At 38.7% G+C, this 17,171-nt stretch overlaps 1 protein-coding gene and 1 long non-coding RNA gene across 8 annotated transcripts in view; both read right to left on the bottom strand.

Annotated features, from left to right (window-relative positions):
* On the bottom strand, nt 1-2,748 carry LOC149123529 (uncharacterized). Its single transcript, XR_016216898.1, has 2 exons — nt 2,649-2,748; nt 1-2,563 (listed from the first exon to the last, which is right to left on the bottom strand). It is a non-coding gene; the product is annotated as an uncharacterized LOC149123529 (long non-coding RNA).
* Nucleotides 2,749-7,038: 4,290 nt separating this feature from the next.
* TBC1D15 (TBC1 domain family member 15) overlaps nt 7,039-17,171 on the bottom strand; it is a 72,653-nt gene continuing 62,520 nt past the window's right edge. For all 7 annotated transcript variants that reach the window (XM_051845671.3, XM_070052639.2, XM_051845670.3 and 4 more), the window contains 5 exons: nt 17,017-17,116; nt 16,542-16,639; nt 9,925-10,041; nt 9,309-9,395; nt 7,039-8,351 (listed from right to left, as the gene is read on the bottom strand). In XM_051845671.3, coding sequence (XP_051701631.1) covers nt 8,133-8,351; nt 9,309-9,395; nt 9,925-10,041; nt 16,542-16,639; nt 17,017-17,116 — 621 coding nt within the window. In that variant the 3' untranslated portion in view covers nt 7,039-8,132. The remainder of the gene's footprint in view (nt 8,352-9,308; nt 9,396-9,924; nt 10,042-16,541; nt 16,640-17,016; nt 17,117-17,171) is intronic.

Raw genomic sequence — 17,171 nt, 5'->3', positions numbered from 1 at the left:
TTGCTGTGCAGAAGCTTTTCATTTGATGAAACAGCATGTCTGTTTCTGCTTTTATTGTGTGTGCTTTTGAGGACTGACTCAAACATGTTTGCCCATTCTGATGTCCTGAAGTGTTTCTCCTATAATTTATTCTAGTAGTTCTACAGCTTCAGATATTTCATTTTTGCCCATGGTGAGAGTAGGGGCAGTTTCATTTTCTGCACGTGGATATCCAATTTTCCCAGCACCATTTATTGAAAAGATTTGTCCAGTCGGCATTTTTTAATACCTTTGTCCAAGATCAGTTGAACATGTTTAGTTTACTTCTAGGCTCTGTCTGTTCTATTGGTCTGTTTATTTTATGCCAACATCATAGTGTTTGAATTACTGTAATTTTGAATTGTTTTAAACCAGGTAGAATAATGTCTCCTATTTTATTCTTTTTGCTCAGTTGCTTTGCTATTTAGGGTCTTTTGTGATTCCATACAAATTTTAGTGGTGCTTTTTCTAGTTCCTTGAAAAACATCAATGGAATTTTAATAGGGATTATACTGAATTCATACCTTGCTTCGAACAGTCTGTACATTAATGATTCATTCAGATGTTTTCAATATATAAACACGAGATTTATTTCTCTTTGTTTTCTTCTGTTTCATCAATGTTTTATACTTTTAATTGGAGAGATCTTTCACCTTTTTGGTTAAATTTATTTCAAGATATTTTATTTTTTTTAGGCCGGCGCCACGGCTCACTAGGCTAATCCTCCGCCTTGCGGCACTGGCACACCGGGTTCTAGTCCCAGTCGGGGCGCCATATTCTGTCCCGGTTGCCAATCTTCCAGGCCAGCTCTCTGCTGTGGCCCGGGAGTGCAGTGGAGGATGGCCCAAGTCCTTGGGCCCTGCGCCCCGTGGGAGACCAGGATAAGTACCTGGCTCCTGCCATCGGCTCAGTGCGGTGCACGGGCCGCAGCACACCGGCCACGGCGGCCATTGGAGGGTGAACCAACGGCAAAAAGGAAGACCTTTCTCTCTGTCTCTCTCTCTCACTGTCCACTCTGTCAAAAAAAAAAAAAAAGATATTTTATTTTTTGTGATTGGAAATAGGATTACTTTCTTGACTTTTTCAGATAAATCACTATCAATTTTTAATAACACTGATTTTTGTAGATTTACTCTGTATCCTGCAACTTCGCTGAACTCACTTATTCTAATATTTTTTGGTGCAGTCTTTGGAGTTCTTTAAATATGAAATCATGTCATTCTCAGTGACAATTTGACTTCCTCCTTTCCAAACAGGATGCCCTTTCTTTCTCTTGCCTAATTGCTCTGGCTACAGTCCTTAGGTTTTTGTTTTTGTTTTTAATTCACAAAGGAAGAATGGACAAAAAAACTTTTAAGCCCAATATGAAGAAAATAAAACTGAAAAAGGAAGACAGTGATTTATGTTGGGGTCAGTGATATAAGGGTCCAGATGACCTTTACATGTTACCAGATACATGTTCATATTTGAAAACAAAATGATCAATGGGTAGGAAAACAAATCAAATGATGCCCGTCCTAAAGTTTTATCTGCAGAATAGTGCTTTAAAAGTAAAAATCAACCAATACAGTTTAAAAAGATGGCCTGTGGCAGTATCTATTTGGTTGCCATCAGATAATAATGAGAGCATTTATAATGCTTCATCCTGCCAGGAATCACATTAAGTATTTTATATGTACTCCATTCACTCCTCCAAATTGGAGCATGCACCATCCTCACTTGCAAAAATGAGACAGCAAGAGCTGAGGTTTTCACCACAAAACTAAACTTGAGCTAGGTCCCCAGTCCACGACTACTCCAAACTTGTGTTCTAACCAAATAGTTTACCTCTTCTGCTTCACATTTCTAAGTACCATGGACATTTTCTAGTAAATTTAATCTGTTTAACATGTGATGCCCAAAGTATATAGGATAAATTTTACATCCTTTGTAAGAATATAATGCACCTCATATGATGCATCCACACCCACTCTGAATCTTTGAACTCCATAAGTGCCTAAAGCAAATTGTACTATTTGCCCAGAAGTATCACGCATCAACACAACTCACATTTGTGTTCACATACATATTAAATGCAATTGTGATAAATAAGCTTTGCATCAGTGACAGCAGATATATAAGAAAAAATGGAAATAAAACACATAAGGTTTCTAAAAACAGAATTAACAACAGACTCTATTCTTTTTACTCCATGGTGATATTCTCAATGAGTCCTTAAGAAAAATTTAGGAAAGAGATTAAAATATGAGGGAACCTGGATCAAGGCCAGGACTCTCACAAATTCACTCCACATTTGGTGAAGCTATCAAATGAAACGTTTATAATGAGCCAAGCCCTCTCACAGAACAAACTCCCACTCATCTAAATTTACCTTTTCATGTCTAATTCTGAACTGCAGAGTTGAAGAGAAAATTGGAAAATACAGTCACATGAAAAATATCACAAAATCGAGTGACCAGTAAAAGTGGGAATTCATTTGGTAAACTAACCTCTTCTACAAGTACTTTGCTTGGGTGCTCATGTCTGAAACGATTCAGTTGCAGTCCTGTTAAAATCGAAGGGGATGAATTAGGAAAAAAAATCTTACTTGTCAGGAGTGGTGCCTCCAGGACTATCTTTAAGTTCCTTACCATGCAGGAGACAGTCTTCCTGAGACTCAACCCACATATTCTCTAAGTTGCAGTTTCTGAAGCACTTCTCCTCATGAAACATCAGTGAAGAGAACTCTTTCCCCCTCTACTTAGACCAGTCAATAAACCTTTGACCCTGTTCATACAAAACAAAGTTTAAAGGCTAGTTTGGAAAACATTGTTAATAGGATGTGAAGGAAGCTAGTGAGAACTCTAAGACTGAGATCCTTCTCCTTTGGGAAATCCACTTTCATGCAAAATTCTGAAAAGCTCAGTTAACCAAGAGAATATCTGTCCTAAATGTATGCAGAAGTTTATTAAATTTCGTTTTTAGACTTTACTTTATACCCTGACACATGCACAATTAACTTGGACTTTGTCCTTTCCAGGGGAGAAAGGAATAGATAAGGAGCATCTATTTGTTTATAACATTTCTATTATGAGTACAAAAGGGGCCAGCACCGCGGCTCACTAGGCTAATCCTCCGCCTTGCGGCGCCGGCACACCGGGTTCTAGTCCCGGTTGGGGCGCTGGTTTCTGTCCCGGTTGCCCCTCTTCCAGGCCAGCTCTCTGCTGTGGCCCGGGAGTGCAGTGGAGGATGGCCCAGGTGCTTGGGCCCTGCACCCCATGGGAGACCAGGAGAAGCACCTGGCTCCCAGCTTTGGATCAGCGCGATGCACTGGCCGCAGTGCGCCGGCCGCGGCGGCCATTGGAGGGTGAACCAATGGCAAAAAGGAAGACCTTTCTCTCACTATCCACTCCGCCTGTTAAAAAAAAAAAAAAAGTACAAAAGGTAAAAATACTTAAGTAATCTCACCCTGAAAACTTAATCTAATGGCCAGCGCCGTGGCTCACTAGGCTAATCCTCTGCCTGTGGCGCTGGTACCCCGGGTTCTAGTCCCAGTCGAGGTGCCGGATTCTGTCCCGGTTGCTCCTCTTCCAGTCCAGCTCTCTGCTGTGATCCAGGAAGACAGTGGAGGATGGCCAAAGTCCTTGGGCCCTGCACCCACATGGGAGACCAGGAGAAGCTCCTGGCTTCAGATTAGTGCAGCGCGCCGGTTGCAGCGGCCATTGTGGGGTGAACCAACGGTAAAGGAAGACCTTTCTCTCTCTAACTCTGCCTGTCAAAAAAAAAAATTAATCTAACTACCTATATGGGTCAGATGCTAACTGCCAGGGAACCTCGAATTAGCAAGGACATTGAACTCATATAACTCAGCTAACAGAAAGCAGGTAGCCAAGACGTCTTTGAGTATGTACTCCATATTTGCGCATCTAGTGGTGACTGCCACATACAGTGTAAATGCTAAGCACTCAGAAGTTCCTTGATGGCTACTCATCTGGACTTTGTGACCCATGGAACAGTGTTTAGTCTCTGTAAAATCAGGTCAGACATCACACAAAGCAGTTTAAAAACAGCCCTATTTCTACTCTTCAGACCATATACTAACCCACTAGATCTTAAGCCTCTAATCAGAGTAGCATGATGCTAGATTCTACCATCACAGCCCAAGTCCACCTCCAAGGTTAAAAATCTTTTTCATTAAAAATGCTGAACCAGACTAGACTGTTCATTGATTACAAGAAGGCTAACTAGAACCTGTTCTCTTCATTCTGTGAGGAGAAATATATTTGAAGGGGAGGGGTGTTATTTAATAGCTAATTCCCCATTATTCTAACATTCCAATTTTATCTGTAGGGACTGAATCACATTAGGTGAATATGAAATGCTTGATTCCTGATAGCTCTTAGAAAAGACTTTTGATTATAATCATTTCTTTACATTGTATTCATGAGCTGTAATTTCTCATGGGCTGAAAGAGATGCTTTCAATATCTAAGAGTTGCAGAAGTATCCACCACCTCAATCTTTGCCTCTAAGGGCAACATGATGTCTTTTGCTGCCAAGACAAACAACCTAAAGAAATAGGCATTTACAACAAAACAGTGAGGAAAACATTTGCAATTAGAACAACCCTCAAAAATCTACAACTTAGCAGCAAGTGTCTGGTCCAGCAGCTGACACCAAATCCTATTATCAGAGTGTCTGGGTTCCATTCTAAGCATCAGTTTCTGGCCAGTGCAGTCTGAGAGGAAGCAGTGATGGCTGAAGCAGCTCATGCCTGGCACCCACATGGGAGAACTGGATTGAGTTCCTGGCTCCTGACTCTGCTCCAGGGCCAGCCAGGACCACTGCAGGCACTGTGAGAATGAATCAGCAGATAGAAGCTCTCTCAAATTAAGAAAATGTTTACATTTTTTAATATAGAGAGATTCGATCTACAATGTAATATCCCCAGACTATAAGAGGAGAGAACAAGCCAAATAATGTTACATCAGCCAAACAGCCGCATATTCACACCAAAACCACAAATAAGTACAACAGTTAATATATGGTAATAATATTAAATACTGAAGGAAACCTGGTACATTCATTTTAAATAACTGTTCATTTTCAGAAGTTGAAAAACTGAATGTTTTTCTTTAAAATATAGTAATTGTAAATCCATTAGATTTTACTTAAAATCTAAGAATTGAGGGGAAACCTACCTAAAATACATCATGACCACCATCATCAATTTTTCTAAAAACAGCAACCAAGACTAGAGCAAATTCACCTTGGAAAATGAAGGACTTTCTTTCAAAAAAACCTAGGGACTTGTCTACCTGACCCTAAGTCAAAATATTAACATGTAAAGCGCAATATAAACTCTAACTTCAGAAGGGCTCAGGAAGTCATCTGGAGCTCTGTTATAATGCAGGTTTCTTGATCTTACTTCCAAAGATTCTGATTCAGAAGGTCTAAAGTACAACATGGACAAGTATTTTGATATCACACACCAAAGATCTGGAAATAAGCTCTCCTGAGAATGTTACTCATGATTCAGCAAATAAAATCGTTGGCATGTCATAGATTACGCTACTGTTCTAATGTTAATTTATTACAATGGTTCTCAGTGTTTGAAGAAAATCAGAGAATGCTTTGACAAACTGATCTCTTTCCAAAACACATGTATATACATGCATAAGACAAAGCATTCAGTAAGAGGTTTGTGCATCTTCTGAAAACCCTAAGATGCCCTACGTTACCCTGGGACACAGCTGCACATGATTCAGGTGAAGTTTTAGGTTCTTGAATAAACAATTTGCATTATTTTATGCAAACTATCTTTACTAATGGGCATAATCATGTGAGATCCCCATATGAATTAGTTGGCATCTATTAAAAACTCTTGGCAATTTCATGCTCAGTAAGAATCATGATCTATCCTAAAAGGTTGTTTTCCTTACTGTTCAAAAAAGTTTTCATCACCAAGACTAAAATTCCTAATATATGAAGAAAATGTACACATGTGAAATGAACAAACTGGGGAGGTTCTTAAATGCAAAAATGTTTCCCACTAACTCATACCAGAATTGAAAATATACTACCTTTAACAGTGGAAATTAGAAACTACCTGAATTTTAGCAATTTTAAATATCATATAAGCCAGCACACAATATTTTATAAGGATACACAGAGCTTCCTGTGAAATCTGAAATAAACCTTTAAAATATTACATTAAGAAATTTACCTGAATTATGTATTTTAGCAATCTTACCAGCTCAAGATTACACAGTACTTGCCAACTAGACCTTGTGAACTGAAGATTTCAGCACTATGCTATAGTTTTATCACTTCTATATCAAAAATGTGCTACATAAAAATGTAGTTTAATAAAAATTGTCTTAACAAGTAGTTTTATAAGAAAACTTGACAGAAGTTCAACTTACTAAATGTATTAAGATTTAAAAAAAAAATCTAAGCAGATATCACATTACACAGTAGGAAAAAAAAATCCAAAAAGCCACCGTCCAGGATGAACAAGGAGGACATCAAGATGTTCTAAGCAATTTCCTGAGGAGGAAATGAAAAGCTGGAGACGCTGAGCTTTTGATCAGTGTCCTCTTTTTTCTGAACAGGCTTACTCATTATTAACTGATGAAAGATAACGCATATATTAAAAACTAAAACCTAATGGTTCCATTGTCATGATTTTCAGTTAATACTCAACTAGGAGAAAAATCCACTTTGGGGAAACTTTCTAACTTTCTGGGAGGGAAATTTTAGAACTGTACAAACTTGCACTCTACATTTCCAGCATCAGGTTTAGCATGTTGCTTTATCAAGGCAGATAATTATATTCTCCAAGGCAAGACTAAGTCTACTGTCAAGCTGATAAACAAAAAAAAACTGGGGGGTACAAAAGGGGCCATTTCTATAACTAATTCGCATGATTATTTTAATAACATAAAAACAAGAGATGCACTGAGATCCATCGTGGGTTTTTTTTCCTCCTAATGAACACTTTGCAGGCTATTTCTAAGTGTGATTTAACTGAAAACAGTACTTCAACTTCAAATTTATTTTAATGATATGTACAGGAGTTAACAAATTACAATTAAAACGGAATCAGTTATGTTAATTACACATAACTTAAAATCATGCAATACTGCATGGTAAAAACAACAGCTTCATTCATATACAAAAAGTATTTTGAGACTCATGATAATATCTTGAAATTTTTGACATACGCTTTTTGCAAAGAATACTTTATAAAAATTTAAATACCTGATTAATCAGTTAATACGTTATTAGGAAAGATAGTTAACATTATTAAAGTGAAGTTACAAGCAATTACTTTAAAATTATACCAGTTGCTAGGCTGAACGTAATCTCATGAAATAAACAGTTAAGAAAATAGTTTTGAAAAAGATCTCATATTGAAGCTATGTATTAGTTTCATCAAATTGGGTTATATAAATGAATAGTCAAGTTTATTCAGTTAAAGAAAATATGCCTATCCTTTCTTATCCTCATAAATAGTACTTACAGATAATTTTTATATACAAGAAAAGTTAAATGTAAAAAATATACTGCCAATCCACTTACTATGGTTGAAATAGTTCTTTATCTACACATTAAACTCCACTGATGGAAATGTTCAATTTAAATCACATTCAACCAGTATAAATCTTTGAGTATTGTAAACAATAGGGGAAAAATCCACTTTTAAAAAATTTCATCACTGGGTAACAATCTACATCTCAGCTTTATGCCAAAGAAAGCCTAAACATTTAATTTAGTCAAAATACCAAGCCCACAAAACTTAAGAGTAAACAAAGTGAATGTTCTCAAAGTGCATAATTTCCAACGCATCCACTTGTAATATTTATCCAGTTCTTCAGCAAGAAAATAAAATTTACTTGGCTATAAAAAATACTAAGGAATGTTATTGAAAAGGAAAGGCTATTTGGTAGAAGTAACTACAAAAATAATTAGCTGAAATCTTTGTAAAGCTTTAATGCAAGAACATCAGTACATTTTGTTTCCATAAACTTTAAAGCATGATCAATACCAAGATTTTAAATTTCCAACATTCAAGTACTTGAGGAAGAGTTGCAACAAAGTGTCTCTTCCAAAAAAAAAAAAATACAAGAATGATCATGAAGGTGTTAGTCTGTTGACATTTGGGGATGCTGGTATCTGTGTTGGGCTCTCATCTCTGGCTCCACTTGCAGCAAGTGTAGGCAAGGTGTTACTCTGAAACGCAGATGTAGGACTCGTCAGGCCAACATTTTCATCTTCACCAGTGTCTGAATCTGGTGTTGTAATTTCACTGTCTTGAAGCCCCAGGATCTCACAAACTGCTTGTGGCAATTCCTGGAAATGAAAAATCAAACACAAAAAATTGTTCACTGACAAAACACACATACACACACACCTCTATTTAAGACCAGATTGATTTAAAACTCTGAATATTTGTTCTAATGGTGTAAATGTCATATACCCTTCTCATACCTTCCTTGCTTCCTTGTCCACTCCATATGAAACACTCACCACGTTTTTTTTTGGGTAAGTGGTTCCAAGTTGTATCTAAAATTAGGTATTTTCCACGCCCACCCAGAATTCCCACAAACATACAGTATTGTAATATTTGGCATTTATCTCTTTCCTATTTTATAATGTTATTTTATTAAAACGATCTTTTTTCCTTAGTGAATAAGTTCCTTAAAGCTAAGAAGTACCTCACTGACATGTTCTGAACAGAACAGTGGTCAAATAAATGCTTGTAGAACTGAACTAAATAACTGTCTGGATTCGTGAACAAATGACAAAAGGACCAACTGACAAAAGCCAAAAAATATCAAAAGTATACTGATTTGGATTGAATTCAGACAATACATCAAATTTGCCTTGTTTTAAAAGTAGGAGTTTTACTGACTAGAGTATAATGATATAAATTTTATTCATTTATTTATTTCTGATTAGCATCTGTATTTGGGGACGCAATATATTTAACACAAGATTTTATTCTATATATAATTTAATTGGGTAATACATCATTGCCTGAATTCTATAATGCTTTATAAACATTTACAACAATGCTTTTATAAATGTCTAAGTACTTTCATTACTTTTGCCATTCTGCATAATTATTAAATGTTTTAGTCAATGGTTTTCAATTCAGTGATATAATTGTATAATGGTAAATAAAATGTCAGCCAGTGCTGTGTGTCTACCCTCAACTTGTTAAAACTGACATGTATTTAAGAAAAAAAATCTTCCTTGATCTCAACCCACCAAAAACAAAAATCAATTAATTGAAACACTTTATACCTTGCATTTTACCATCTGTAGAGAAATTGCTTCTGCTTTGCACAGTGTATCTTCCACATCAATTTTCATAGACAATTCATTGATATGCTAAAAAGCATTAATAAAATGATAATCAGAACTGAAACCATTACAATTTACTATATAAAAAAGGTATTATCAATATATTACATTGCAGATAAAAAGCACTTAAAATACTACATACTACAAGTACACAAAAAACTTTAACTATCTTTCATTAAATTATTCCAAGGATTAAAGCTAAAGAATAGCTAATAAACTTAACATAAAATCCAGCAGTTATCCCATATCTGCCAGTTCAAAGTTATAAGCAAGAGAAAATTATTTTCTTCAAGAGCTAAACCACATAAAAGAACATTTGCTGAATTTCCTTTTCTTCTAATTTGCCAGGTAAAAATAACTTGCCAATAAGTATTGGTTTAACTGTCATTCTCAGAGACTCAGTCCTAGTATAAAGTGTTACTGATAACATTTAAGTTACTGAAGGAATTCAGTAACACTCCAGAGAAATGTTCTGTATAATAGGATCACAAAAAAAAAAAAAACAAAAAAAAAACAAGAGATCAAAGACTAAAATGTAAATTAAAGATATAAATACCTTAAGTATTTCATTGAAGCCATAATGCTTTTCCATTATTTGCTGCTTCTCTGATTCCAGAATAGCACAACAAAGAAGAAGATGGAAATTTTTACATGGTAGTTCAGTCCACATTACCTATATATATATTTATTTAAAAAAAAAGAATTATTTAGTAAACTACATCGATTCTAAAATATCTTCCACACAGAGAACAATGCTGAATTCGAAACAACTTCCATGCAAAGCGAAAGTTGCTTACTTGGGGAAGCCCACTGCTTTTCAAGTCAAAAAGAGGGATGAGGGAATAAGGAGTATTACTTTTAGTTACAATATTTAACATTATATAAAGATGATGTATCCCAAATAAGACTCTTTCTGATAGCTACAATAAGTAAATCATTGAGCCTAACTAACATGCCAAATGCTATTTAATTAAGAGGCCACAGTTATAAGGTTAAGTTTATGGCTGGCACTGTGGCATAGCAGGTAAAGCTACCGCCTGCAGTGCCAGCATCCCATATGGGCGCTGATTGAGTCCCAGCTGCTTCTCTTCCAATCCAGCTCTCTGCTATGGCCTAGAGAAGCAGTAGAAGATGGCCCAAGTCCTTGGGCCCCTGCACCTTTGTGGGAGACCTGGAGGAAGCTACTGGCTCCTGGCTTCGGATCGGCACAGCTCCGGCCATTGCAGCCAATTGGAGAGTGAACCATCGGATGGAAGACCTTTCTCTCTCTCTCTGCCTCTCCTTCTCTGTGTAACCCAGACTTGCAAATAAATAAATAATTTTTAAAAAAATGAAGGTTCTAACATAGGAAGCTGTCCATTTAGCAGACTCATATAAAGACAATCACTTATAACAGCATTCTGACCTCAGAATCAGCCCTTAAGGCATTCTGGTCTGGCTGAAAAGCCCACAAGAGCATTTAAGGCTTGGGAAGCCAAGAAACTGTGGCAAAAAGTGAAGGACTTGAAGTGAAAAAAGTGAAGGACATGAAGGACCTCTGTGAGTGAGAGCCCAGAACAAAGAAGTGAACATCAAAGAAGGATGCACTTTTCTCTGAAGGAAGCAGAGAACTTCCACTTTGCTTACAGCCTTGTCTAAATACTAACAGAGTTTGTGAATTCAAAAGACTTCCATAGCCTTGGCAGCTCATGCCAAAGCCTCTTGTTATAACTGACATCTTACTTAAAGAGTGTAATATTATTAAATAAACAACAGGAGTCAGTGTGCACTAACTACCCATGCATAACCTCTGTCCTCAAAGAGTTGTATTATGAAAGTTAATAGTGCCGGCGCCGTGGCTCAATAGGCTAATCCTCCGCTTTGCGGCGCAGGCACACCGGGTTCTAGTCCCAGTCAGGGCGCCGGATTCTGTCCCGGTTGCTCCTCTTCCAGGCCAGCTCTCTGCTATGGCCCGGGAGTGCAGTGGAGGATGGCCCAAGTCCTTGGGCCCTGCACCCACATGGGAGACCAGGAGAAGCACCTGGCTCCTGGCTTCGGATCAGCACGATGCACCGGTCACAGCGCGCCGGCAGCAGTGGCCATTGGAGGGTGAACCAACGGCAAAAGGAAGACCTTTCTCTCTGTCTCTCTCTCTCTCACACTATCCACTCTGCCTGTCAAAAAATAAAAATAAAAAAAAAAAGAAAGTTAATAGTAAAGCTTGTTCTCAAAGATCTACTTCGAATTAGCATATTAAGTGGAGGATAATCGTATGTCCCAAAAGTTTTATATAAGCCTAAGTGCCCAACTCCACTGCCTGCTTCCTTAGGTGCTTATTCGGTTAATGACAAAACTTGTTCTCAAAGAAAAAAAAGGTATGTTACTGCAAAAATTCAAAGAAAAATAAGAAAGGAAGCAGAAGGAAGGGTGAGAGTGAGGAAGAGAGGGAGGGGGATGGGGTAGGAACTGTCATTATGTACTTAAAACTTTTTGTATGAGATAATTTGTTCCATCTTTAAAAAGTTTAATAAAAAAAGAAAATATATCTTAGTAAAAAATAAGAACAGGAATAGGAGAAGAAAGAGAGGTGGAAGTGTGGGTGGGAAGGCAGGTATGGTGGGAAGAATCACTATATTCCTAAAGTTATACTTATGAAATGCATGACTTATGAATTTTATTCCTTAAAAAAAGGTTCCTGGGGGAAAAATTAGAATGATTTGAATAAAGAGAAAAAAAAGAATCTAAGGAATATGGGAAAAAATATATAAGAAATAAAGGAGGGAGCCAGTGCCATTGCACAGTAGGTTAATCCTCCACCTGCAGCATCAGCATCCCATATAGGCACTGGTTCTAGTCCCGGCTGCTCCGCTTCCAATCCAGCTCTCTGCTGTGGCCTGGGAAAGCAGTAGAAGATGGCCCAAGTTCTTGGGCCACTGCACCCGCATGGCAGACCAAGAAGCACCTGGCCCCTGGCTTCAGATCAGCACAGCTCCAGCTGTAGCGGCCATTTGGGGAGTGAACCAACGGAGGGAGGACCTTTCTCTCTGTAACTCTAACTCTCAAATAAATAAAAATTTTTTTAAAAAAAAGGAAAGAAAAAAAGAGTTCTTGAATAGCTGAAGCAATTTTATACAACAAAAACGAAGCCAGAGGCATCACAATACCAGATTGCAAGATATACTATGGGGCAGTTATAATAATCAAAGCAGCTTAGTATGGGCACAAAAACAGATGTGTTAACCAATGGAACAGAATAGAAACTCCAGAAAACAATGTAAGCATCTACAACCAACTTGTCTTTGACAAAGTTAAAAACAAATCCTGGAGAAAGGACAGTCTCTTTAACAAATGGTGCTGAGAAAACTGGATTTCTACATAAAGAAGTACAAACCAAGACCCCTACCTAACTCCTTATACAACAATCAATTCAAAACAGATCAAGGACCTAAATCTATGACCTGATATCAAATTACTAGAGAACATTGGGGAAACCCTGCTAGACACTGGCATAAACAAAAACTTTTTGGAAAAGATCCCAAAAGCACATTTAATCAAGGTCGAAATTGACAGACGGGATTACATTAAGCCAAGAAGCTTCTGTACTGCAAAAGAAACACTCAGCAAAGAGAAGAGCAACCAACACAATGGGAGAAATCATTTGCAAACTATGCAACTGATAAAGGATTAATATCCAGAGTCTAAGATTTCAAGAAACTCAACAACAACAGAACAAACAACCCAGTAAAGAAATGGGCAAAGGATTTGAACAGGCATTTTTCAAAGGAGGAAATTCAAATGGCCAACAGACACTTAAAAAATGCTCAGGATCATTAGCCATCAGGGAAATGCAAAGCAAAACCACAATGAGATTTCACTTCACTCCAGTTATAATGGTTCTCATACAGAAATCAACAAACAACAAATGCTGGTGAGGATGTTGAGGGGAAAACCACACTAATTCCTTGATGGTAAGAATGTACACTGGTCCAGCTACTATGGAAGACAGTATGGAGATATCTCCAGAAGCCAAATATAGACCTACCATATGACTCAGCCATCCTGCTCCCGGGAATGTACTCAAACGAAATGAAGTCAGCATATAAAAGAGTGATCTGTACCCCCATGTTCATTGTAGTTCAATTCACAATAGCTAAGATACGGAATCCATCCAGATGTCCATTAGCTGAAGACTGGATAAAGAAATTAGGGCCACAGCAGAGAGCTGGACTGGAAGAGGAGCAACCGGGACTAGTACCCAGCACCCCAACCGGGAATAGAACCCAGGATACCAGCGCCACAGGCAGAGGATTAGCCAAGTAAGCCATGGCACTGGCCACAGTGTGTCATTCCTTGCTAGTAGCACAGCTCATTAACAGTACAGAAATGAATTCCAAATTATAAAAACCTCAGAGAGGACTGGGGTCCACTGCATATATTGGTTTATTATGTAAACGGACTGTATCTCCATCCTTTACTTACAAGAAATACTGAAATCTCTTAGCTTTTATAAAGACAAGGCAACAACCCATCATTATGGCAATATTGTATTTAAAAAGCACATTCCTTGGGGCCGGGGCTGTGGCACAGTGGCTTAACGCCCTGGCCTGAAGCACCAGCATCCCATGTGGCCGCTGGTTCGAAACCCGGCTGCTCCACTTCCTATCCAGCTATCTGCTATGGCCTGGGATAGCAGAAGATGGCCCATGTCCTTGGGCCCCTGTAGCCACATGAGAGACCTGGAAGAAGCTCCTGGCTCCTGGCTTCAGAACAGCACAGCTCCAGCCGTTGCGGCCAACTGGGGAGTGAATCATCGGATAGAAGACCTCTCTCTCTCTCTGCCTCTCCTCTCTTTGTGTAACTCTTTCAAATAAATAAATAAATTCATCTATCATTAACAGATTCACAAGAAGATAAAAATCTTTTTTTTTTTTTTTTTGACAGGCAGAGTGGACAGTGAGAGAGAGAGACAGAGAGAAAGGTCTTCCTTTGCCGTTGGTTCACCCTCCAATGGCCACCGCGGCCAGCGCACTGCGGCCGGCACACCGCGCTGATCCAATGGCAGGAGCCAGGACCCAGGTGCTTTTCCTGGTCTCCCATGGGGTGCAGGGCCCAAGCACCTGGGCCATCCTCCACTGCACTCCCTGGCCACAGCAGAGAGCTGGCCTGGAAGAGGGGCAACCAGGACAGAATCCGGCGCCCCAACCAGGACTAAGAACCCGTGTGCCGGCGCCGCTAGGCGGAGGATTAGCCTAGTGAGCCGCAGCGCCGGCCTAAAAATCTTATCTTTTATCAAGAGTTGATTAACCACAGTATCCTAAGTTACAAAGGTGAAAGAGGTTTTGGTATTCTATTGTATACCAGATGACTACATATAATTTATATATTAAAAAAAGATCACTATAAAACATTTTTAATGTTTTCACCACAAAGAAAGGATAAAAGTTTGAGGAGATTGGATATGCTTACCCTGATGTGAACATTAACAATGTATATACACTTACCAAAATGTCACATATAGGTATAATTTGTATGTATCATTTAAAATATTTTTAGAAGCAGAAAGTATTGAAATAAGTTTCCATGGGTGAAAAATGGAATTAAAAGACATACATCAAAAATATGATGAATGTACTCTGAGGAGAGGGAAAGAAAACTAGGGTGATAATTAAAGAAGACTTAACTTTGGTTTTATTGAGAAATGAAAAAAAACTGAGTATTAAAAATTATTTACACATGTTATATCAGGAGGGTAGAATATTTTTGTATTATTCTTACTACTTTGTTGTGACTTAAATTTCTTTGTAAAGGCAAAATACAAGTCAACTCCCTCCCAACATCTGAAACTGCCAACTCAACTGGCTGGTCCGTATAATCTTTCTTGAGGTGGAAGGCATTTAGACTAGCAGTTCAGATACTTTGCATTTCTACTTGAGGACCTGAGTTTGATACCTGGCTCCAGTTCCTGTCTCCAGCTTCCTGCTAATGCAGACCCTGCGAGAGGTGATAACTCAAATAATTTGGTTCCTGTCACCCATGTTGGAGACCTGAATCAAGTTCCTGGCTCCCAGCTTTAGCCTGGCCCAGAACCAGTTATTGTGGGTTGTTTTTTTTTGGACAGGCAGAGTGGACAGTGAGAGAGAGAGAGAGACAGAAAGGTCTTCCTTTGCCGTTGGTTCACCCTCCAATGGCCACTGCGGCCAGCGCGCTGCAGCCGGCGCACCGCGCTGATCCGATGGCAGGAGCCAGGTACTTCTCCTGGTCTCCCATGGGGTGCAGGGCCCAAGCACTTGGGCCATCCTCCACTGCACTCCCTAGCCACAGCAGAGAGCTGGCCTGGAAGAGGGGCAACCGGGACAGAATCCGGCGCCCCGACCGGGACTAGAACCCGGTGTGCCGGCGCCGCAAGGCGGAGGATTAGCCTAGTGAGCCGCGGCACCGGCCTATTGTGGGTATTTAGGAAGCAAACCAGAAGAAGGGGAAGCTTGCTCTCAAATAAATAAAAAAGCCTTCTTGAATGTTAAACTAATCTATGCCAGAATGTGGAAGACACTCACATAAAGTCAAATGTCCCAAAGAAAGAACACAGGGAGCAAGTAGTCTATAGTACTCATTCTGGGTTGTACCTCTTTGAACCCATATCTCACAGAAATCGTAACTTGAAGCAAGAAGCTCCAAAAGATCAGATGTAGATTTGAGGTCATTAATGTTTAAAACCATCAGAATTTTATTAATATACTTGCCTTACAAATTTCAGTTAGGCTTTCACAATCCACTTATACTCTACAGAATACTTTGCTTCTGGGGCCGGCGCTGCGGCACAGCAGATTAAAGCCCTGGCCTGAAGTGCTGGCATCCCATGTGGGCACTGGTTCTAGTCCTGGCTGCTCCACTTCTGATCCAGCTCTCTGCTATGGCCTGGGATAGCAGTACAAGATGGCCCAAGTCCTTGGGCCCCTGCACCCATGTGGGAGACCCGGAAGAAGCCCCTGGCTCCGCTTGGCACAGCTCCGGCTGTTGTGGCCAATTGGAGAATGAACCAGCGGATGGAGGACCTCTCTCTCTCTCTCTCTCCCCCCCCCCCACCTCTCTCAGTCTTGCAAATAAATAAAATAAATCTTTTTTTTTTTTAAAAAAAGAATACTTTGCTTCTTTCCATAATAAACATTACATTTGTATAATAATTTAAGAACTTACCTCCCATAACCGAAGAATATCTAGAAAACTAAATTCCCTTTTAAATCTGATTAAAAGCCATCTGAAGCAAAAATAAAGGTATCCCGAGTCCTGAGATTCTATACAAAAGAAAAACACATATGTGGATTACTCTTAGGTTACTGTGACATAATACAGTGATCTTTCTCAAACTCAAATTTTCTAGATATCTTAGGTAAGTAAAAGCTCTATATATTTAAGTACCTTGAAGCAATTCAAATTTATAGGCTAGCTTCTTTCTAAAAACCACAAAGTAACAACTAAGTTCACTTTATGAATAAAATATTTTATGGCAGAACTACATAAACAGTTTGCTTCACACTTTTGTTTCTTAGAATGGCTCAGTCAAATGCAGTAGAGTATAAATAAGTATGTTTTGAAAACAGTTCTTTACACTTTTTTTCTGTATATTACAACCTACAATTTGCTGGGTTAAGTTCTGATCCACTAACCTTACCTAGGTAACTGCAAAATCCACTGTCCAACAATCGAAGTAAGGTACTCAGCTGAATTAGCTGGGTCTTCATGCCTTGCATCTGTTCTTCAAAATTGTGATGCTTTAAAAAGAAATAATTGTTACCACAGAAGTCATATTTCCTGAATATTTTATAG

The sequence above is a fragment of the Oryctolagus cuniculus genome, chromosome 11, assembly GCF_051225735.1.
Source record: "Oryctolagus cuniculus isolate XC-2025 breed Fujian yellow rabbit chromosome 11, ASM5122573v1, whole genome shotgun sequence".
Classification (NCBI taxonomy): Eukaryota; Metazoa; Chordata; class Mammalia; order Lagomorpha; family Leporidae; genus Oryctolagus; species Oryctolagus cuniculus.
This window is presented reverse-complemented; position numbering and strand designations above follow the sequence as displayed.